This window comes from Haplochromis burtoni, unplaced genomic scaffold, assembly GCF_018398535.1.
Source record: "Haplochromis burtoni strain Fernald_Lab_line unplaced genomic scaffold, NCSU_Asbu1 Contig_140, whole genome shotgun sequence".
In the NCBI taxonomy this organism is placed as follows: Eukaryota; Metazoa; Chordata; class Actinopteri; order Cichliformes; family Cichlidae; genus Haplochromis; species Haplochromis burtoni.
The window spans coordinates 548,782-572,276 of NW_024582501.1; the positions used below are offsets into that span (position 1 = coordinate 548,782).

At 40.0% G+C, this 23,495-nt stretch overlaps 2 protein-coding genes across 4 annotated transcripts in view; both read left to right on the forward strand.

The window, feature by feature from the left end:
- adcy9 (adenylate cyclase 9) overlaps positions 1 to 16,851 on the forward strand; it is a 51,474-nt gene extending 34,623 nt beyond the window's left edge. The window contains exons 4-12 of one of the 2 annotated variants that reach the window (XM_005931328.2): positions 489 to 596; positions 800 to 1,038; positions 1,470 to 1,572; positions 2,653 to 2,861; positions 3,812 to 3,971; positions 7,124 to 7,275; positions 9,319 to 9,348; positions 11,481 to 11,748; positions 12,055 to 16,851. In XM_005931328.2, coding sequence (XP_005931390.1) covers positions 489 to 596; positions 800 to 1,038; positions 1,470 to 1,572; positions 2,653 to 2,861; positions 3,812 to 3,971; positions 7,124 to 7,275; positions 9,319 to 9,348; positions 11,481 to 11,748; positions 12,055 to 13,092 — 2,307 coding nt within the window. In that variant the 3' untranslated portion in view covers positions 13,093 to 16,851. The remainder of the gene's footprint in view (positions 1 to 488; positions 597 to 799; positions 1,039 to 1,469; positions 1,573 to 2,652; positions 2,862 to 3,811; positions 3,972 to 7,123; positions 7,276 to 9,318; positions 9,349 to 11,480; positions 11,749 to 12,054) is intronic. The other variant, XM_005931329.2, reaches the window with a different exon arrangement.
- Positions 16,852 to 17,683: 832 nt separating this feature from the next.
- Positions 17,684 to 23,495, forward strand: part of crebbpa (CREB binding protein a) — a 68,759-nt gene continuing 62,947 nt past the window's right edge. Inside the window, exon 1 of one of the 2 annotated variants that reach the window (XM_042224546.1) lies at positions 17,684 to 18,652. In XM_042224546.1, the coding sequence (XP_042080480.1) occupies positions 18,565 to 18,652 (88 nt within the window). In that variant the 5' untranslated portion in view covers positions 17,684 to 18,564. The remainder of the gene's footprint in view (positions 18,653 to 23,495) is intronic. The other variant, XM_042224545.1, reaches the window with a different exon arrangement.

Consider the following 23,495-nt stretch of genomic DNA (forward strand, 5'->3'; position numbering starts at 1 on the left):
CACAAACAGGACTTTAATATCACCAACCATTCCCATGTTATTACGATGTATCCATATAAATGGCCCACCCCGTACTTTTGGTGCATTATTGAACCAGTCAGTGATGAAGGGAAGCTCATTTTGAACAGGGGCGATTGTGGCTCAAGAGTTGGGAGTTCGCCTTGTAATCGGAAGGTTGCTGGTTCGAGCCCCGGCTTGGACAGTCTCGGTTGGACTAGTAAAGCGCTATACAAATACAGGCCATTTACCATTGTGTGACTCACACAGAGTTATTTTGTCTCACATTCATTGCTAAGTCTTAATTATTAGGGGGATTTTTTATAAAACTGAAACACTCCAGCTCATCATTTCACTTTTACTTAAACTTAAAACATACCAGTGCGCACAGCTCCATCATATATAATCTGATGCTGTTGTTGCACAAGCCGCTTCTGTATGATATGTTTAATTTGTCAAAATCTCCCCCTGCTGTCTTTTTCTCTCTCCAGCCTCCCTGTGTGTTTCATAACACGGTCCTGTCTTCAGTGGCAGAGCAGGGTGATGATGTGGCTGTGCTGAATGGCTGCCAGGAAGAGCACAAGACTAGCAGTGCCAAGGTACAACACGCACACACGAGCAACGACAGCATCGATGCACTTGTCAAGCACTCGATTAAGCATTTGTCTCTAAAGCTACTTGACAGTCATGCCCCGTGCTTATCGCTTTTTGTGTCCTTTCTTCTTTTTCACCTCCGTCGTTTCTCCTCTGACTCTGGTCCCTCTGTCTTTGTCATCGCCTTTATCTCATCTACTCATCACAGTTTATCCCAGGTCACAGCCCCAAGGCAGTCAACGGCCTGCTGAGTCCACCGCTGGAGGAACCAGTGCGGGCCAGTCAGAGTTCTCTATGTGACACGGGAACTGGCACCAGTCTCGGCATGGCCGGGGGCACGGGGGCAGCAGGTACAGGCATGGATCACTCTGCCTTGATACAGTTGCGTGCCAAGAACTACAGACAGAAGAGCGATGCCCATTTCGTGGATGTTATAGGGGAGGACAGGTGAGCAAAGTGGTTAAAGGTGGAATTTATGATCTGATAAGGGTGACTAATTATGCACCCTTATCACTTTGGCATTGAATATGATGCCATGTTTTCATAATTTTCTAAAGGTTTATTAAAAATAAACCTTTGTACTGAGGGCTCGCCTCGCCAGATCACAGAGATAAACGCATAAACTCCACACACAGAGTTCTCAGGATGCTCTTAATTATGAAATGCAAACATCGTATGATTACTTGAGGACTCAAGGGTTTAATGCTAATGTCGGAGCTGTTGTTTCAGACTTACAGTTTGTTTGTTTTTTTTGTCCTGAATCACCGGATGAGTTGTTACAATTGTTGCATTTTTTTCGCACAATAAAATAATAAGTGAACCATTTGACTTTTTCTGACCTTTTGTCGTATTTTTTTTTTCCTTACTCTGATCTCCAGTCTAATGAAGGATTACTTTTTCAAACCACCCATCAATAAGATCAGCCTTAACTTTCTAAAGAGCCCTCTGGAAAAAGCCTATCGGAGCAGCTACAAGGAAGAGGTACACACAAGTACACAAACACATTTTTCTATTCAACTGTTTGATGATCCTACCAGCGATTGTGATTTTTAACACTCTTCGCTGATTAACTTGAGGCTTAACTAAAAATAGCACCCAGCAGAAGAGAGGGCTTCCTACGTGGATAAGAAAAAAGAACCACCCAAAAACCTGAACTGTTAAAAAGCAGAAGGCAATAAGGAGACGAATGACAAACAGTAGTGTCCTAATGCATCTTTTGAATCTGAGGCAGAGCGTTTGATTCTCTGTGTCACTGCGTGCTTGTCTCTTTGACCGATGGGGTGGAGTTGTTGTAAGTTTTTCCTTGTACCCCTCTTGTTTCCGAAATTTTATACCACATGCTCTCTCACACAGGCACACACACACAGGACCAGTTCCAGTTGGCCTGCATTGACCTCAAAGTCTTGTAGCCACCTGGTGTTAAACCAGTGTTACTACAAAAAAACAAAAACCCCACAACACTAGGATCACTTCACGCAAAATGTCTACAGTATGTGATCATAAGAGTTTGCACATGACTATGACTTTTGGGTTTAGCTGTGAAAATATATTCAGTATGTAAACATTTATATAATATTTATTATTTGCTAAAGCAGCACAAGTTTTAGTTTGTGCATTCGTGTCTAGAAAGAATTGTTAAACGATTGGAAGAATTCAGGGGATTTTTGCATTTGTAAAAAAGCTTCTATTTGTCGCTTTTACTGTCGTTTTGCACCCCCCCTTTAAGGATGAAAATAGGATTTAGTTGGGTTTTTTTTAACACCCACTGAAGAAGTGTGATTAATTTAAAAATAATCTGGCAGTTTACAGAAGGCAGTAACCTTTTTTTTTAAGTTAAATCAGATTAGGAAACCACGTAAAAACAACACAGATCTGGATACGACTGCTAAAAAAAGGTAAAATAAATATTTTGGAGGTTTCATTGTGTCTGTACTTTGTTTTGCATTTAGATTTACACATTTTAGACCTGATTGTAAAACATCCATACATTTATGTGTGCATTGCAAGGTGTGGGTGTATTTTCTGTAAAAATGAGCAATTGCAATTACTCTTCCCATTTAGGTCAGAAACATGGTTCCGGTGCAGACGTTTGCAAGCACTACCTTCAGCTCCTTATTGGATGTCCTCCTCAGCTGTTTTGTCTTCCTGGCCCTCACCCTGGCCTGCTTTCTTCCACCTCTCATGAGCTCATCCACTCTGGCTACCGCTGCCCTGGCCTTGGCTCCCCTGGCTGGTCTGTTTGAGCTGGCCTCCTTGGTGCTCTCCATACGGTGAGGATGTTTAGGCAGCTGATGCAGATGGAGAGTGTTTGTGGGTGTTAGTGAGTGTGCACACATGTTGTATATCAAAAATGTTTTGACCGATATGCCAATAAAAACATTTGTATAACATATTTTATAACGTAACACATTCATTGTCTCAACATTTGACCTTTTTACGAAACAATGACAAGGCCTCAGTGTTTTCCCCAGATTTTATTTTTCCTGGCGGGATAGCGAAATCGCTCAAGTGTTATTTATACCGTTGCTCTCGGTGCGGTTCCAGCTGGGCGTAAGAATACGCAATTGTTTGTTTTCAAGTCGAGTGCTGTCACAGTCGAATAAAAATCTGTATCTCTTGGGCTTCAGTGCCACGGAACTGAAACTACTGATAGACCAACATGCAGGACTGTGACTTTCCACTGAGACTAGCATGAATTGTTTTACACTGTTTTATGTTTTATTTGGCTTCCACACCACGGATAAATTTCCCCAGTCAATTACTGGCTTAGAAACCGGCACAATGACAAACTCATACCAGGCTAAAAGAGAAAAAAAACAAACTTATCCTTGGATTTTCCAATACTCTGAGTAGTGCTCGGGATGTGTTTTCTTGTGGTACTTACTTTAATGACTGTGCATGGAGAGTATTTAAAGATTAATTAATTTTCACTTATTGTCTTGCCTAAATGGGCAATAAATCTTCATCTTCTTGCTGTGACTTGGACAGTGTTATTGTTTTAATAATGTATCATAATTAAGGGTAATGAGAATCTGCTGCAGTTTTTTCCCAGACTGAGCAAGGATTGAGGAAGTTAGAGGAGAAGAGGCGGCGTGTTTTTCTCTACTTTATTTTCTGTCTAACGTTGATATTTTTCAGTTATGGTTTAAAGTTTTTGTTCATTCTGATTTTCATTAAGACAATAAATGATTCCCTTCTCTTCTCCACTCCTCTCGTGCAGCATGGCCTTCTACTTGGAGGAGGTGATGAGCTGTACTCACTCCCTCCTCCTGGTAGTTTCTGGCTGGGTCTCTCGTCACGTGATCGGCGCCGTGTTGGTCTCTCTCCCTGCCATCTCTGTCTTGTCCCACCTCACTTCAGGCGTCCAGCCGGAACCTCAGGTAAACACTAAAATTAAACTCTTGAACAAAACTTCTTAAACATCCCAAATATCTTCTGGTTCACAGCCTCAAAATATTTCACACATTTCTCATCTGAAAGTATCTCAAGGAGAAGTTTAAAGTAAAAATGTAACCCTACTAAACTTGCACCGTCATAGTTGCTGCTTCTTGGTATCATTCAGAGAGATTGCAGTTGACGCTGCTGCCAGGACTACTACTAAAGATGCCATGCTGGGACTAATAGTACTTGTATTGCTGCTGATTTAACTGCAACTACTGTGCCTCTGTTGTCCCTGCTTTTGGAAGTATCCTTTGTAGCTGTAATGGTTTACTCTGACTGTTATCTCTAAGCTGATTTGAAACTCATCATGGTCTAAAACAGCTCATTAGCTGGTGTTAACCCGTTATAGGACCCATAGAATGAACACGCATGGATTTTGGCACCAGAAATGTCGACTTTTCTTCTTTGAGTCCTGCATGTGTGAAGATTGAGTTGCGCTTGTTTTGCGGTGTTTTAAGTCAAGTGCATTTCCAGCTCTGTATATGTACGAGTCTCGTATTTCATGTTGGAGCCAACGGCTGCTTGCAAGATGTGCATTGGTTTCATATCTTGTTTTTCCAACACCTGATGTCTTTATCCATTTCTCTCCCACCCTGCTCACTCTCTCGCCTCAGCTCTCGCCATCGCTTCAGGGCTCGCAGATCAAAGCGACAGTCTCAGGGAGAGTTGCTAATTAGACATGCAGTTTTCTGGACTTTAATGCCTTTGAAGATGTTAAGGCCCAATAACAGTGCTGAGTGAGGGTTGTGGGGTGTTAGGGTGGGGTGGAAGGGCATGACAGGGAGAGGGGAGGACATGTGTAGTGATGAGCTGGGAAAAGATCTTATCTTGTCAATGTAATCCTTAACAGCGTGAAAATGTCCCCAAATTCATTTTGCTGTCTGCATGTTTTTGCATGAAAAGAGCTCTGCGTGTTTCTAAGAGCCTAAATCACTATGTTTTAGACTTTTACAAATCACATTATATTTCATTTATGTTGCTTTTGAAATTCAGGCTTAGACCACTAAGACATTTCCGCAAAACTATGACAAAACAGCTCACTTTATTGGGTCAAGGATCCCTTTACAAAGCTAAACCTTATGGACAAAAGTACTGGGCCACACCTCCTAATCACTGGCTTCAGCTATTTCAGGCCCATTACCACAGGTGTAGAAAATCAAGCCCCTGGCCATGTAACCTGCTTTGGCAAACATTTGTGAAAGACTGTGCTGCTGTGAAAAGCTCCCTGAATTCAAGCGTGGCACTGTAATAGCATGCTGCTGTTGCAACAAGTCAGTTTGTGAAATTTCTGTCCTCTTAGACATTATATGATGAACTTTAAGTGGTATTATTATTGTGAAGTGGAAGTGTTTAGGAACCACAGCAACTCAGTCATGAAGTGGCAGACCATATAAAGTTGAAGAGCAGGGTTGCTGAGTGCTGCAGACTTATCAACATCAGCACAAAAACTGTGTGCCGGGAGTTTCACTGCATGCGTTTCCATGGCTGTTCAGCTACATGCGCTGGAGCCTATCCCAGCTGTCATAGGGCGAAAGGCGGGGTACACCCTGGACAGGTCGCCAGTCTGTCGCAGGGCTAACACATAGGGACAGACAACCATTCACACTCACTCGCACATTCACACCTAGTGGCAATTTGAATTATCCAATTAACCTATCCCCACAAGCTGCATGTCTTTGGACGGTGGGAGGAAGCCGGAGTACCCGGAGAGAACCCACGCAAACACGGGGAGAACATGCAAACTCCACACAGAAAGACCCTGGCCTGATGGTGGAATTGAACTCAGGACCTTCTTGCTGTGCGGCAACAGTGCTAACCACCGTGCCGCCTCAGTTTTTACCCCTCAATCTTAAAAGGTTCATGGGGTATTGTTACTGTTGATACCCAAGTTTGTGAATATGACAACTCAAGGTTGAGGTGATGTAGGATTTTTAAATTCACCCCTTAGGTGCACCTACTAAAAATCTCAAACAAGTTTGAATCTCAAGGACCCTGACCTAGAGTTCAAGACCAGAGTCAACTTTTCTCAAAATCGCCTGGGATTTTCAAATTAAGGTGCATCTACCAGGAAGCTTTTTTTTTTTTAAAAATGTAATTTTTAAATTTTTCCTGCTCTTGGCTCTATAAGAAGTCAGTGACAGAGGATATTCCTAATAATGCCACCTTAGGCTGGGAATGCAGCAGCACCACAGCTCCACCCGCCTGCTGTTCTAATCGTTTGCAAGGACCAGCCAATGAGAAGAAAGCTAGTTTAAAGGAAGAGGTGCAAAAAAAATCTTTCTTCACAATGTGCATGAAGTGAGGTGTCGCACCACAGCCCAGGTTAAGATGAATAAGGATCATTTTGAAATCAGAATCATGCAAAGATACTATAGTAAGGTCCAAGAACAAAGTACGGAGAAAATTGGAAATGAGCAAAATAGAATCCCTTTGATTGTCGTAAAGGTCTATTTGTGACAATAAACAAATAAAATGATTCATTAATTTAAAAAAAAATGTTCCATGAAATTATAGAGCTAGTCCTGAAAACTGAAAGTGTGTGTGCACTTATTCCCTGAATTGCTCTTGACATTTTAGGATATAATATTGCAGTTTTGCTGACACAATCCAGGGAAATACCAAGGAAATGGCAACAAGAACTGTAGAGAAAAACATTTGCCGTGGGGGAAATGGGAAGCTAATTAATTCAATTTTATTTATGTAGCAATAATTCACAAGGGTAATCATCTTAAGGCACTTTCTGGTTGCAGTTATCTGAACTGAACTGTAGTACTTTGATCCAAAAACCTTCAAGCTTTTATCATATTTTATTCAATAAGCCTATGGATTGTCTTTGGGCTGCAACATGCTGGCTTTGGCTCTGGTGGTGAAAGATGTAGTATGATGCACTTGTGTTACACAACATAACCACTAAGTGCTTAAACAGAAAACCTGGATTTTACAGCTGAGGAGTAGCCAGTATTACATCATTACATCACTACGTGCTTAGTAGGTGTTTTTATAGCACACGCTTCAGTTGAATGTGCAAGAATTCTTTGTTGCTGTTGTATTTGCTAAGACATTCGAATAACTAGCTTTTGTTTTTCCTCAGGTGACCGTGTTCCTGTGCTGTGCCACCATCCTGGCCATCATCCAGTTTTGTAACTTCTGTCAGCTGAGTTTCTGGATGCGCTCAATCCTGGCCACTGCTACAGGGGTTGCTTTGCTGCTGCTGCTGTTGTGCAGTCCTCTGGCTGGGGAAAGGTGAGACGCTAACTGCACATACACACAAACACTAAGTGCAGGGTACTCTGTGGGATGCTATCATGAATCCCTATAAAAGACTTAAGTAGTCAAGGTTAGAGTAGGGTAGAGCAGTGATTTCTAGCCAGCCCTTATTGTAAAACAAATTTGCACCTTTTGTGTTTAGTCTGTAGATCTCTGCATATATTCACTACATATAATCCTCAATGTACAATGTACTGACTAAAATGGCACAGTGTAAGTGGAGGTATTCCACATTTTCTCTCCAGAAACAGCAGTTCAGATCGGTGAGAGTCAGCGGGAGAATAATCAGTGTGTTTTGATAGAAAAGGGAGAAGTCTTCTGTTAGAAACCGATGGAGACTTTTGCAGAGGGGAGAGCGGAGAGCTCGGGTGAAGTGTAGGAGTCATCCAGAGATTATTCAAGCATTATTCAGCTTTATTTCAAACACGGCACCTGTGTATAACAGCTGACCTGCAGGATGTAGAGAAGAGCATAAAAGGTTATTTGCAATCCACTCTTAATGAAGTTACTGCAGCTGTGCCTCATCTGTAAATGCATACATTGCTCTTGCTTTTTTCTGCATGCTTCCAATCCGAGTTGCATTAATAGCTGCACATTTCATTATATTATGTGATTGATCTGATGGAGAGGAGGGAAAAAAGCAAAATACATGAGGGAGTTTGTGACATTGTGGGCATCTGTGTATGCACAGAGACACCGCAGAGGCTTTTGTGCTCCATTATGAACTGATCTCTGTGTACAGGATTAAAAATCTACGGCGCAAACTGCTCTGCTCGCTGTAAAAACGTAACTTTGCTGCCTTTAAAACATCCATAGCATGCATGCATTTTGTATTTGCAGTGAGATGACTTCTTCTCAGTTTCAATGAAATGCCACTATTACAGAGGACCAGAAAGATGTGGGACTCAGATCTAAACATTCAGGACAAACGCTCAGTAAAGAGCTAGAGGAGCGAGCCAAAGTTTTACATGGCGCTTCCATGCCAACCATTTTCTCGTGCCAATTATCACTCCGATAATATCTCCCCCTGGCATTCCAAATTAACACTTTGAGCTGTAACTATCACCTCCACACCAGGCACAAAAGAAGGCAGGCTTTTTCCTTTCTTTGTTTTTTTTTTTTTTTAGCACTTTATTGCAGTTAATTGCGTCCTGCTGACCTTTTTAAATAGCATTTGTATTGTTAATTTTAAATGCACTCACCTGCAAAATTTGCACTTTGGGAAAAAATACATTTCTAAAAAAAAAAAAAAACATCATGTAACCAATAGAACTACAAAAATTATTGCAATTATTGCTTTTTAGTCTCAAAATTAACACTGAACTTCTTTAGTACATAATAATAATTCCTTTTTTTAATGCTAAAGAAAGAGGTTTGCATTGGTGCACTGAGTCAGACTGTTTGTGACTGTTTGTTTGTGGCTCATATTTCAATTGGTAGTTTTTAAGCAATGTACCTGTAGCAGATTCTGCAACAGAAATAAGAATATCTACATCATATGCAGGAATTCAAATGGCACTCAAGATCCAGTGAAGCAGTTCATCAGGAAAAATGTCTTTCCTCAGAATAATTTATAATTCATTTGTTTTGTGAGCTCAAGTACATTTGCTTTCTTTCTGGAAAGGCTGTGATCAGCTGACCTGTGATGATGCTATAGAGTTTGGGATTTTTAACCACACATCTACTATTTTGAAAATAAGTTAGCATATCGCTAGTTCACCAAATAATGATGGGGTGATGTTACTTTTTGATTTCTTGAGTATCTTCCTGGCATCAGCTAGAAGGAACCCCATACTATAGCAAATGAAACATGATCCTGCTTGATATTGTGGCGTATTAAGCCACCTATCGTATTTAATTACTCTGTAATTGAAGATATCGAAACACCATTTTGGCTTGTTCTGCCCACTTTAACCCCTGATTATATGCTGTCATGCATGCGTATTGTTTGTGTTTGTGTGCATGTGTGTGACTGCTCCTGACTGGTCTTCTGACTGACACCACTCTTGTGTCTTTCAGCTCGAGTAATAACAGCTTACCAGTTCAAGGGTGAGTGTCTCCGTGGAAACAGAGGGGTTTGATTGATGACTGACATTTGAAGGGTTAACAGGAGCGACTGCTTTTTTTTTTTTTCTCTACTCATAACTACAGCTCTCTCTAGCTTTAACCTATGCTCACACGGTCATGCTTTTTATTCTCCTATCCATCTCTCTCTCTTCCTCTGTTTTCCTCTTTGTGTGCTGCAGTAATAATGCCTGCAAATGCCAATAGTGGTGGAAATGACTCATGCAGCTCATGCTGGCTTAAATCTTGTATGAGGGCTACAACTAAGCCTTAATCAAGGCCGCAGTAGAAAAAAATGAAAGTAGAGAACTGTTTCTTTGTATTCTTTGGTCTTTGTTGGCTCCTTTTCTGGGCATTCATGATACACCTGTTTATATTACAGTTGGATATGTAAACTTCAACATTGCATTTTTTATTTTAGTTTTATCAGGGGAATTACAAAAACAAGCTGAAACAGAGAAATTCTCCGTAATTTTTTTTCTCCCCATCAGTGATGGATAAGTGTGGGCCACAGCCTTTTACTGTGGTTACACTGAATGCCTAAAGTACGCATTTTACTTCTATTATAATCAATGGAAGTGGCTACACCAGACATGAAAGTATGTGGCACAGAGATCATCTTCTTCTTTTTTTTTTTTTAATCTTTGTGTGAGATGCATGCAGTTATTGTATACAGACATGGGTCATAAAGCGTTGGTATGTTTTTTGCAAGAAAAACTTCAGCATCCACCTTTGCCAGTAGCCCAGCAGCTGGTGGTTACTTAGCAACTTAACATTAAAAAAATCTGGGGATAGAAACACCTCTAGACCGTTGTTAGGTCAGCTATTTTGAAGTTTTATGCAAATTCACTTTAATTTACATTTTCATCAGGACATAAAACTGCATGTATAGAATCACCAGTCAAATCTGAGTTAAAAAGACGAAAAAAATGTTAAAAAAACTTATATGACTTTGCCCAAAAATAAGGTTTTAAAAAGCATTTTCCCCAGGATATTATAGTTAATAGTTATGCACTTACTGGCCACTTTATTGGGTATACTTTGATAGTACTAGCTTGGATAAAGGGATGGGCACAGTCAGCAAAAATAATCAGGTAGGCTGTGGCATTTAAACAGTGCTAAACTTGTACCGTGTGAAGAAGAGCTCCCCACACCATTACCCCACAACAGATTGAACAATCTGAATGTTGCAGCAGAAATTGAGACTCATAGGAAGGCAAAGCTGAAAACAAAGCACCTCTTGTTTTGCCTGTTACTCACATAGCCCTATGCAAAACAATCTCTGCAGGTGTGGTTACTTAGAACAAATACTGTGCTGCACACCTGCTTTACAAACTGTTCCCATGCGTTATACATTCAATGTATTCACAGAGTTTGTGTAAGATATGACACAGATCACACACAAGAAATTTTTTCCCTCATTCTTTCGTCTTGATAAAATAACTGAATTTCAATTGTACATCAGAACATCTCGACATCATCAGTTCACATGTTCTGCATTGAGGTGATGATGATAAATAACCCCTCAAATAATATTACATTGAGGATAACTTTTCTTATTCTAGTGCTAATTACAGTTTTTAGCTAAAGTGCATTATCAGATAAAATTTACCAGGCATAACTCCTTGAATTTTCTTATCTGTCACATAAATCCATAAAGTGATTGGATGAAAATCACTTTCAATCAGCCTTCATCTTCTTTAACTCAAGTCTAGTTTCTAAATCTTCCAGAATTAATTAAACTGCAGATAAACAGTGGTTGGGAAGTTATAACTGGCTGCTCTGCAATAAATCAGAATTTTAGTGCAAGTCCAAAATTATACTCTTGCTCTTTGGCAACGTTTGGACTCTTAGATTCTTAAATCAAATTTGATTAAGGCTAAACCAAAATTTCCCAGCATTACTGCACGTTATCTGGATTAAGCACATGTAACTTAAAAACTGGGCTAAGAACTGCAAGATATATGTTAAAACTTTATTAAGATGCTATGTCATAGATTCTCCAAGAAATGGCTGCAGAAATCGCCTTACCATCTTTTGTCTTTCAATTCTCATCTGATCATTTCTCCCATATGTCCCTCATTCTTTTCTGATTCTCCCATCATTTTCTTCCACAGACCAAACACCTCAACATTGATTGACGGCAGTTCAGAAAATGGTCCTAAGATGTTTTCTGACCTTTTGATCTCAGAGGCCATCCTGGCCTTCTTCTTGCTTCTTCTCCTGGTGTGGTTCCTCAACCGCGAGTTTGAGATCAGCTACCGTCTCCATTACCATGGCAACGTCGAGGCTGACAAGCACCGCACCAAGATCCAGATGATGCGAGATCAGGCTGAGTGGTTACTCGGCAACATCATCCCCATCCATGTCGCTGACCAGCTCAAGGTTTTGTTGCCATTTAAATGAACTATTAAACTTGAACTTAATCCTCTAAATACTGATGAATAAATAAACATTTTCTTGTTTTTTATTCTTTGTAATCAACCATTATTAAGCAAATCCTAGCTAAATACAGCAGTAGTAGTTTTATCAGTTAATGAGCAAAAAATGGCAGTTGTGTTCATTTACAATGAAATCTAAATTCACCCTGAATCTCATGTATACACACGTTCAAACTATTGACTACAGTTGAAGATGGTTCTCTCTTGTGAGTTCATTATAACGTGAGCCTCTTCTCTCCATATATTTCAGGTGACCCAGAGCTACTCCAAGAACCACGACAGTGTGGGTGTGATCTTTGCCAGTATTGTGAACTTCAGTGAGTTTTATGAAGAGAGCTACGAAGGTGGAAAAGAGTGCTACCGTGTCCTGAATGAGCTGATTGGAGACTTTGACGAACTCCTTCGCAAACCTGAATTCTCAAGCGTGGAAAAAATCAAGACAATCGGGGCCACCTACATGGCTGCGTCGGGACTGAACGTCGAGCAGATGGCTGAGAATGAATCGGATTCTCCGCATGCTCACCTCATGGCCCTTTTCAACTTTGCCCTTGAGATGATGGGAGTCCTGGATGATTTCAACAAGAACATGCTAGGCTTCGGGTTCAAGCTCCGCATTGGATTTAACCATGGTCCCCTGACGGCAGGGGTCATCGGCACCACAAAGCTGCTCTATGACATCTGGGGAGACACAGTAAACATTGCCAGTCGCATGGACTCCACCGGCGTGGAGTGTCGGGTGCAAGTGAGCGAGGAAAGCCATGCTGTGCTCAGTGCCATGGGTTTAGAGTTTGACTATAGAGGTACTGTGAATGTTAAGGGCAAAGGTCAAATGAGGACTTTCCTTTACCCAAAAAGTGGGGAAAGTATATACCAGGATCAAGTGGAGCAGGCTGTCAGAATTGGACCCTCGTCCGTGGTATTACCTGCCAGTGAGACTTCAGTTGCCCAGCCTGTGGCTGCCCCTTCCACCTCTTCCACTCCTCCCTCCTCCTCTCTTTCCACACTCTCTACTCAACCCCAATATGCTGTAAGGCCTCCAGAAGTAGGCCCTGAGCCTGTCTCAGTTAAGCCCACAGAAGTGAGGGAGGAAGGATATAGGGACGCTGGACAGCCCCCTGCCACAGACGTTCACACCCCTCCTCATTCTGAACTAGGCCCAGAGCCCAGTTGTACACAAGGCCCCTCCCAGGTGCAGCCAGCTCCTCTCGCGCTTCAAGAAGAGGAGGATGAAGATGAGGAAGCGAATGAGCTAACTAAACTCAATGAGGAGTTTTATGCTCGCCTCTGATCCCTTCTGTCTCCTCCCGCTGTCTTCTATTCCTCTTACTGCCCCCAGCTGCTGCCTCCCCAGGACTGATTACCGATGTTGGCGGGATGTCTTTTCCTTTAAGCAAGTGTCTTTGGCATGGAAGACAGACTGGTCACGTCAAAAACAAAACCAGTGGATGCAGTGGCTATAAGATTGTACTTGATGTCTTTCCTGAGTCCTGGGGCGGGTTTTACCTGTGTTGAGCACAGCAGTTTATGATGGCGAACAAGCTGAAAAGGGAAAGAGGGATCTGTTGATGTTGTTGTTGTTGATGCTTTTGTTATTAAGTGCCTTCAGGATTAGAACAGTGAACAAAAATATGAATACTGAACAAGTTTTAACAATGTTAGACTACAGAATATGCTGTGGTTTCTTTTTTCATGCTTTTATTTTGAATGCAAGTATTTCTTACAGAAATCATTATTGTCGTGCCATATCAACTGTTTTAACTTGATCAAAGTCCCGACCTTACTTAAGGGAAAATTATTTTAGATTTTATATAAGTGCCAATGCAGAATGACAGGCGGAGCAGGAAACTTTGGGAAGAATGAGGGAATCACATGAAGCAGTGTTAATTTATGTATTGTGCTTTGACATCAGGGCTTAATACAGTATTCATTTGTGCCAGAGTCTCACTTTCAAGGGACATGCAGGCTGCAGAGATTTTAGTTTGTGTAGCAGCTCAATGCACATTTTAAGCACAGGTCTTGCACAGTGTTTTTCTTTTTTTCGACCACTTGTATTCAGTAGTTATTACCAATAAATAGCTTTTAAGAAACTTTAAACAGAGCTGAGAGAATCAAAAGGACAATAATCAGATAAGGGACTATATAGATCTGGAAGAAAGGTGGTTTGAAAAAGTGAGACCATCACAAATGCAGGAAGGCACTTTAAATATAGTGGGATCTGTCTTTCAGGTATTAAACGCTCACCTCTCGCACACATGTCCAATTTTACAGGTAGTGTAAAATTGTCTCGATGCGAGCTAGCTGATATTTCAGCTTTTTCTTTGATCAGAACCACTCCTGCTTGGAAGACCAAATATCTGTCTGGTGATATTTTGTATTTTTGTTTTGACCAAATGAAAAGAGTGAAGAGGAAGTCAGCAGCGTGTTGGCCTGTCTCCGAATACAGCCACTCTCCCATTTGCTCCTACTGGAATCCTGATAAATAGCCAAAATACAAGAATCACTCATTCAAACTACCATAAATTGAGTACTCCCATTTACCGTACTAACATCCACACCAACAACACAGATTTCACTCATTATTAATTATAAGAGAGTCCTAATAATGCTGGGAGGTAGTATGATACTTGCAAGTATTGGCAGTATTGGCAGCTTTAATGTTGTTTTCATTGGAGTCAATAAGTCAAATGCAGAATATCACCATTCCTGTCTTCTGATGAGGTGAGCGCTTGATACTCGAAGGATTTCAGGTGAAGTATAACTTTAAATGGGACTGTGAGGGACAGTCACTGCGTAGTTCTTGGTCAGTGATGGGGTGGTCCACAGGCTGTTGGCGTGGGTTTAAATTTAGAGATGAGTGACAGTTTCCACAGTACTGTGTGTAAAACCTCAGACTCAAATCTTGTGACTTTTCTTTAATTTCCGTTGCCTTCATTGCTAAAAGAAAAAATATATATAAACAATGGTCAGCCCATCCGTGCAAATTACCCAACAGATCATTGTCGTCTGCCTTTATCTTTGTGATTTGCTGTTGAAAGATTGGGACGTATTACCTTGTTCCTGTCAGTCTTTTCACCAATCGGGGCCTCTACTGAATCAATAAAATTGTGCCACTTTAATTGAGTGATTATAGGTGCAGTGCAGCCTAATCTAGCTGATTGTTTGTGGTGCCTGAAAGTATGACTGTATTTTTTTCTTTTTTTTTAGTTTTTGGTTTCCAGAAAGTTTTTTTTCTTTCATTTTTTTTTTTTTACCAAGCTGTCATTACGCAGAGGATAGATTGTGATTGTATATTTGAGAAAATTAATGGTCATTGTGTGCAGGTTTTGTTTCTTTTTTGATAAATTCCAGATACTTTTTTGTGCTTCTTTCCAGTTCTTTCCTCCTGACACAGACCAGCCATCTGGAAAAGTGTGGTGGTGCTCCCATTAAATCGCTTGCTCGTTTTTCTCTTTCCTCACTTCATGCTTTGTCTTTTCTCCTGAAAGTACGTGTTTCTCTCTTATATTTCCTAAGTGTGTGAGAAATATAAGGTTTTACGTCAACTCAATCATATAAAAAAGATCGAAATGGGGACAGTTTGCTATTGCCTTATCTAGAGATTATTCATTTTCAGCTTTCACCACCACATGTTTAAAAAATTAGTCAGCAGTTGGGTTAGATGGACTTTCTCTGTTCACATGCAAAAATGCCAAAATGACAAGAAGGATGAGTTATGTAGCTGTCGGGACCTGTAGCAAAACATGTTTATTTACCTCTTTCACTAAGCTCTCTGGACGTACACAGCCTTTGCCTTTTGAATGTGGACTATGTTTAATCATAGCATCAACTTTCATAATCGTTGCAGCATTAATACCCTGAAAATCCAAAGAGGTTTCTCCAGAAGCCGTCACTGCAGACGCTGAAATAGTTAAACGAGTCCTGCTTTTGTTGCCCAGAATCATTACTTTTTGAAAGATTTACACTACTTGTACATTTTCTCCACTTGCTCTTGTTTGCCAAATCTAATGAAGCATAGCACACAATGTAACACAAATAAAGGAGAATATCGAGTATCAGCTGTGAAGGAAAGTTCACCGTCTTGTTGCCTTGCGTTGTTAGATGATCTATGGGATTTTCAGGCCATGTGCCTGCAGCCCTACCATGCACAGCAGTGACACTAACTAGCCATAGATCTGAGGTGGCGTAGGAAGAACTCCACAGGTTTGTGGGTACACATCCTCTCCAGTAGCACTAATCTGTACACACACATATGAATAAAATATTACACGCTGCTGACTTATGTGATCTGGGGTGCAGTAGGGGGAGATGTGTGTGAGTGAGACTTGTTTGCATGTGAGTAGTTTCCTTGTTTGCTAGTCTCCCTATTTTTTGTTTGATTCTGTACTATACTGTCATCCTATTTCATTTCAATGTCATTCTACATATATGTTAATTATTATGCATATATTTCCAGTATTCAGGAAATTCAAATCACTAAGCTTTGCTCATTACCTGAATACTGTCCTTCTTTGACAGTGTATTTATAAATGATTTGTTTCAGTTTTGGCAGAAGCTAGTTCTCCCGTTTTTAAAAAGGATAAGTTCATGGCATTCAGTCATCTCTTTTTTTTTCTTTTCCTTTTGGAGAAGTGTGATTCTGCTTTATGACAGAAATAAGGGAAATACATAAAGGCATAGAGTGTCAGCACTTAAGCATCACATTGTCACTCATTTTAAATTATGTCAGCTGCACGTCTTTTCATTATAATTTGCAAGTAAATTCTACCCGTATGTGTTCTAAGTTACACTGGGACAGATTTTAAACAGTGTTGTTTGATTTGAAATGTATTTGTTTTATGTTCATGAATGAGATGTATAATGTACGTTTTGTGCACATTACCCATGTATCATTTATCAACACGTGATAGTAATCTGTACACATTTGCACAAAGCACTCAGTGTTTGTACATATGCAGTTATTTTGTCACATATGATTTTTTTTATACATGTGCATGTGTCAGATTCTGTCCAAAAAACAATGAATAAGAGACACGTATTATCAGATTGATTTTTGTGTGTGTGTTTGCTTATGTGTGAGTTATATGACTTTATTCCTCTTTTTTTCAGTATGAGAGAAATAAATCTCCAAGCAGAAAGCTTGGACTGTCTAGCATACTGTAACGTGTAAAGTCACGTAGAGTTGCATTTCTGTGCATATAATGAGTGATGACAGACTGTACTGTCATTTAGTTTTGTATTATTAAAACTAAATAAGAGGTGAGGGAAGCAATTTGGAGATTCTCAAAAAGGCAACATGCAAATTAGCCAGGTTTTAGGGAGGATTAGGCCTAACCTAAAAGGTCTCAAAATTGGAGACAGGGTTGTGATCTTCATCAGCAGCCAGCTGATGACTGAAGTTGGGGCGCAGTTTATATTAACCAAGTGCATTTTAACTGCAAGAAGGTATGTTTTAATAATTTGTTGCAAACTGTTAACAAATTTAAAAGAAGGTTAGTAAAACACGATTTCAAAAATGACAAATAAGTGGCTAGAAACTGACAACTTTTAAGTATTTTTTTATTGTAGACGGAAAAACTCCTATATGATGCAGAGATTCATATTTTTCCAGTTATTAAAGGAAATTCAGATCCTTGAAATGTACATTTCATATCTAATTTCTTTTTTCCAGAAAAAAATACGTGAGTTTGTAAAAATAAGGTAAAATATTTAAGTTAACATCTTAAAAAAAGATATTTTTTATTCATTAATGTATATATTTTGCCCCGAGTTTACAAAAAAGATGGGATCAAATGGGTTGTAAAGTGCATGTGTGAATCACTGGTTGTGCTGTAGCGCCCCCAGCGGTCAGCGGTGACGGTGTTTTCACGTAGGGCGTGAATGCGCGGCCCCTCCCCCTCTACAGCCGATCTGGAAAAGAAAAAAAAAACTTTTTTGTACCGAAGGAATCAACAGCCGCCATCTTGTCGTGGCTCGGAATTAGGATTTCGGTCCAACACTGGGTTTTACGTAGAAATCGAGCATCCTTCCCGTGATATGACAGCGGCCTTCTGCCGAAAACGAAATCGTAATATCGCTTCGGAGACATTTTGTGCGAAAAAACGGGAATTGGATTGGTGGTCGTCGGGCAGAAAAGCTCCGTATATCTGATTTCCCCTTCAGAGTGCGGTGATTCAGCCCCTGTCGCCGTTCGGGAGCAGTATTGTTTACCGTGGGCAAGCGGTGAGCAGATCGTGACTTTCGAAGAGATTTGCAAAAATACGGCATTTTTATGCAATTGTGCATTTTTGTGGAGCTTCGCGCGATTTTTGCATGAAGAATTTTGACGTCACGCAAAATGGGTACTTTGAACATCTAGAAATTACGACTTTTCTCCCGGAATGCAGCAATCCACCTGATTTAACTGGATCGTCAGTGTGAGGCTCGATTTTTACATGGGGAATATTTTATTTTGGGGTATTTAACGATAATAATGTGGGTGTTGGGTGTTGGATTATCATGGGGTGAATGGCGGTGGCGAAGCGGGGCGCTATTGCATCTCTTTTAAAAGACACTGACTCTCACGGCGAGGAGTAGCTAAACGCTAACAGTTACTTTAGCTGGTAGCAGGCAATTAGCTAGCTATTAGCCAGTTAGCCAACGTTAGCAGGCTGTCAGCTTGCTAACGTGCTAACCGGGAAGGTTTTTGGTGATTGAACAACTTTCTACTAATAAGCTAATCAGAATCATCAACTTAAGCGACCGGCCAGGCAAGATTTCAACTATGGCTGAAAACCTGCTGGACGCCGGACCTCCACTCTCTAAGCGGCCGAAGCTGAATTCACCTGCACTGTCAACGTCTGATGGACAAGGTAAAGGCCTCGACACTGTCGGCACACACAAACCCAAATGTAATGAACATTTGCACTGAAACTTCTCTTTTACTACTTGGCATTAAATCAACCAATGCCCGTGTAGCAACGTTACACGTTATCCAGTCGGTTGGTTGTTCTTTCGGTAGCAGTTAATGTGGTTTTACCGCAGTGTTGTGGTTTCATTCTGAGGTGAGCATTTACTGCACCTACCCTTAATACGCTAATGCCAGTCTTTTGGTACACTCTCCTTAACTTCTGCAGCAAACCTTAACACAATACGATCAGCAGAATAACTAACTTGAGCGTCTAAAATGGTCATGGCTACAATAACTGTAACTTTTGTTATCTTCAGAGGTGTTGCATTAGCTTTGCATTGGTCTACTGTAACGCTTTCGTTAGTAAAGAGAATTTGATGGGTCATAGTTGAAAAATCAAAAGACTAAAATAATAATTATTTCTCGAATCAGGTGCAAAGTGGTATCTTTTGTGGTAGCCTGATACTGCATTAACAGCAGGTACACATGGCGTGATAGACTCACAGAGGTAACCTAGGCCCTAATTAGCTTAAATAATATTGTCTTCAAAATCACAAATCACATACGACTTAATGCCAATGTTTGTACACCTGTAAATTCTAAGTCTGACAATGTTTGCATCCATTTCCATTTATTTCAGGTACGATTTTTGGTGTGTGTAATCACCAGTCAGAGAAAACGGTAAATGTTAACATTTAGTAGTGCCCACTTGGTTCAGCTTGTGGCTATAAAACGAAGTGTTAATAGGCAAAAAAACAACAACCCAAAAACCTAATCTCAATGGCCACTCCATCTATCCCTGAGCAAGCCTACATAGCCACACTCAGTCTCGATGGTGCTATTTTCCTTTAACTCACTGAATTCTTGCAGAGAGTGCAGATAGGGTTATAACGTCACACATCTCAGCAGACGTGTGCACTGCTGAAAATAAACGTGTAGAAATGCAAGATAGAAATCTGTATGTGTGCTCTGAGTATTGGAATCTGAGTGATTAGGAAATGTCTGTCATATTTCTTGTAATTGGAAAGCAAAGATTGGGGATGCAAGTTCCCACTTGGCCCTTAAAAAGTTCATTTGTATTATAAAACAAGACTAGTGCTTATTTTAAATCAACTTTTTGACTTGTTCTTCCAAACTTTATAGCTGAAATTAGAAAGTCATCTGGAGACTTAAAAAAATCCCTTGAGTAACATGTCTTTCTTCTTTCACCTGGTAGATTGTCCCTGCTTGTTTTTGTTGAGGTGGTTTGTGAGCCCTGAGTGAAAACCTGAGTTATCGCAGCACTCTTAACTCATCTGCTGTACTGTGTGGCAAAAGTGGAGTAGCTGAACTGCATTTCTGCAGCGCTCGCTGTTTCTGTGATGGGAAAATGCTGCTCCTGGTATGAAGATAAAGAAATGAGTTGATTTCATATTTTCACCATAATTGGAAAGTAATGTATGCTTTACCTGCAGAAGCACCCCCAATTAGAGTTAAGCTACAGCTCAGCAATTAACCAAGTATAATTTCAATTCCAGTTTTTGTATTTCAGTGAAAACAAAGTGTTAGGGATAAAACTCATTTTGACTGCAAAGCTCTCTCTCTTATCTTTCTCCTGTGTGCTGTACATCAAGCACAGACCTTTCATTTATAGTGCATATTTTTGCTGTTTGGTTCACTTCACGCCACAGTGACATTTTAGCTGGAGTCCAGCGTTAACCAGATCTCTCTAGAGTAGTTAAAAATCTCATTGTTTCCATTGGTGAACTTGTTGAATGATCATTAGCAGTTACTTTTGTCACTGTATCACTCAAGATCCTTCATCTGGTCTGTTTTCTGTGCAACAATTGCACTTCCAAACATCCCCTGGGGATTTTCCACAAATTTACAGGCTTTACAGTCAAAAATACCCATTAGTCTGGACCTAAAATGTATTATCAGACTCCCATGTGTCCTTTCTGCTCCCTTTACCCATTGTTTTGATTTTATTTATTTTTTTAATTTTAAACATATGAAAGGCTTCTGTGAAAATACACTGCATCCAAAATCTTTTTGATGTGGGTAGAAACTCTGGCTTACTGTATTAATCAAAGTCATCTTTATTATGATTTTTGCTGTAATCGAGGCACATTAGGTTCCGATGTAAAAAGTCCTATTTGTTTAGCTGGTGTCTTGTATGTTTGCTTTTTAACCAAGAACTGAAACTTTAGAGCCCAGAAAAGAAACATTAAACTAATGTGTTTTTCAACTGTATCGTTTACAGCGTGTGGCACATTAACGTCTTGAAAACAAAAGAAAGCTGTTTTTAGTCTAGATGCTATTAAGGGTAGCTGTTGGCCCTCTGTTAGTGAAGTGCTGCTGTTAAGCCTTGAGCGGAGCATTTTTGTTTTGACCACCTTTAGCATTTTCGAGACCAGACTTGACTTGCAAGGAGTGAGTTTAACTGTCAATCTATGTGATTGATAAGTTGCTAACTAATGGGCATGTCCTGGATAATCCTTCTTTCTGACTCTTAGAGTGACCATAATTTACACAATGAAGTGACTGAGCCCTTAAAATGATCACTAATGTATGTTCACTGGGAAAGAAAGCCATGGGATTTCCTTTTTCTCTTCTGCCATATATAAGTGGACGTCTTTTGCAAGTTTGGGGTGTCCCTGCTAACCATTAAAAAGAATCAAGGCACTTTTGTGTTGGCTTTACTCTCACGGTTGCTCTTTTTTCCAGCTGTGGATTAGGGAAACGAGACCTAGGACAGCAATGTTTAAAGTTGGGACATGTGTGACTACAGAGGTTGAAATGTGGTTACTACTGCTAGTTGGCTCCAGAAATATTAGCTGGGTTAAATGCCGTCTAGCCATTGAGTAGTGCTGCACATTTCTGCTGCTAACACAAGTAACAATAATCACAGTAGTTTAGAACCATATACAGTGCAGAATAGGTTCAATATAACGATATATATCGGATGACAATATGAAAACGCCTATCATTTCATATTACGCTATCGTTTGTTTCGTGGTGTTGCAAAATAAACTGTTTTCGGCAATATTTTTTTCATCGTTTTGATGGTCACTGTAGAAATTCTTAAAGTTCTCTCTTTTTTTCTTCTATTTAATATAACCACACTACGGACGGACAAGCGACTGTTTTTATGCATTGCCGTTAGCAACAACAACGGTAAAACCATCGCGTGTCTCCACCGTCCGCTTGTTTATTTTCCACATAAACCTTTCACAATAAAGCTGAAGATCCTGTTGTGATTTTTCAAAATAAACTGAATCACGTGAAATAGTATGCAGAGTGTTTACGGACGAGAAGCTAAAAAGAGCCGTCAGGTGCTTAAAAAAAATAAACCTTAGAACAGGCTTTTCCCCGCAGCACACTGTGTAATAAATACTCCCAAAGAAAATTGCGGCTGGTTCAACTTCATGCACTTCATGCAAGTCGAGTTGCCCGAAATTCACAGAATTTACAGAAAATGTAAAATTTTTGTGATATGTATCGTTGTTGGGATGATAAATGTTTTATATCTACATATGAGATTTTGGTCATATCGCACAGCCCTAGTGCAAAAGATATTTTAAATTTCCTATGATAGGGATTTGTTCAAAGCGGAAATACTCATTGAGCAACAAAAGTATGTTTACTTTTGATTCTACATTTGTTTACACTGTCATTAAAGGCATTACATATATAAACTGCCAAAAAAAGGTGTATGGCTTACTAAATTTGTGGTATTTATTATTTGCTGACTTTAAGCCCAGCCTCACAGTCTGCATGTAGCCAGAAAAAATAGTTTTCCTGTGTCTGTCATTTGCACATGTGCCTCATTGTGTTTTGATTTTGTCAAGTCTTCAAGAAAAATGAGCTGGAAGACCTTTCAGGAACAATGGCAGTCACAACATCAGTGATTATAAATTACAAGAGCTATCACACATGACAGAGCCACCACATGTCTGTAATCCATCAATAAACCTGCCACACCCCCTCTTTATACTTTTTGCCAGTTGCAGTTGGGACTCAATGGACCCCCATGGGACAGCGCAGGGCAGCAGTAACATCAGCTGTAAATTACTGCAGATAAAGAGCTGGCTTTCCCTCTTTGATGACAGTCATGCCTGGAGCTTTATATGCAGCACCCATCTGCCCTAACATTTGGCCTTTCCTCTTTCCCTTTTCCTAACATATAGCCTGGCTTCTTGTATGAGAAAAATAGCCAAATTTTAAAACGAAATGAAAGCATTAACATACGTTGTTGTTCTCTTTGTGATGTCTGTATGCGTGAGCAGTCCTATTTAAACCTTTGTAGCAATGGGAATTGAGAACCAGTTCCAGCTGAGATCAGATTCCAAATTGTTCACTTAATTGCAATTGTGTGTGTGTGTGTGTGTGTGTGTGTGTGTGTGTGTGTGAAATCACCGCTGGCATGTTTTCTGTCATACAGTGTAAAATTATGTCACAGTTATGGTGATGAGGCTTTTCCACACCTAAGATGAATGGTAGTAGTCTTTTTTTTTTTTCTCTCTCTCTCATGCAAAAAACTGGCTAAGATGAAAAGTCCACCCTATAAGCAGAATTAGTAATGGTATTTGTATTGGCATTATCCACACCCTCAATAACGGCAGCTGGTAAGGAAACAAGACCAGAGTATCGCATGGTATGATTTAGTTTTGTTTCATAGCAGATAACAGGTCAGAAAGACAAATGAGTTAAAAATGGTTTTAATAAAGAAAAACATTTTTGCAGTTGAGTGAGAGGTAGAACATTACGAGTAGTCAAGTTTTTTGTGCACTTGGGGAGTATTTTTTTTTTTTTTTTTTTTTCAA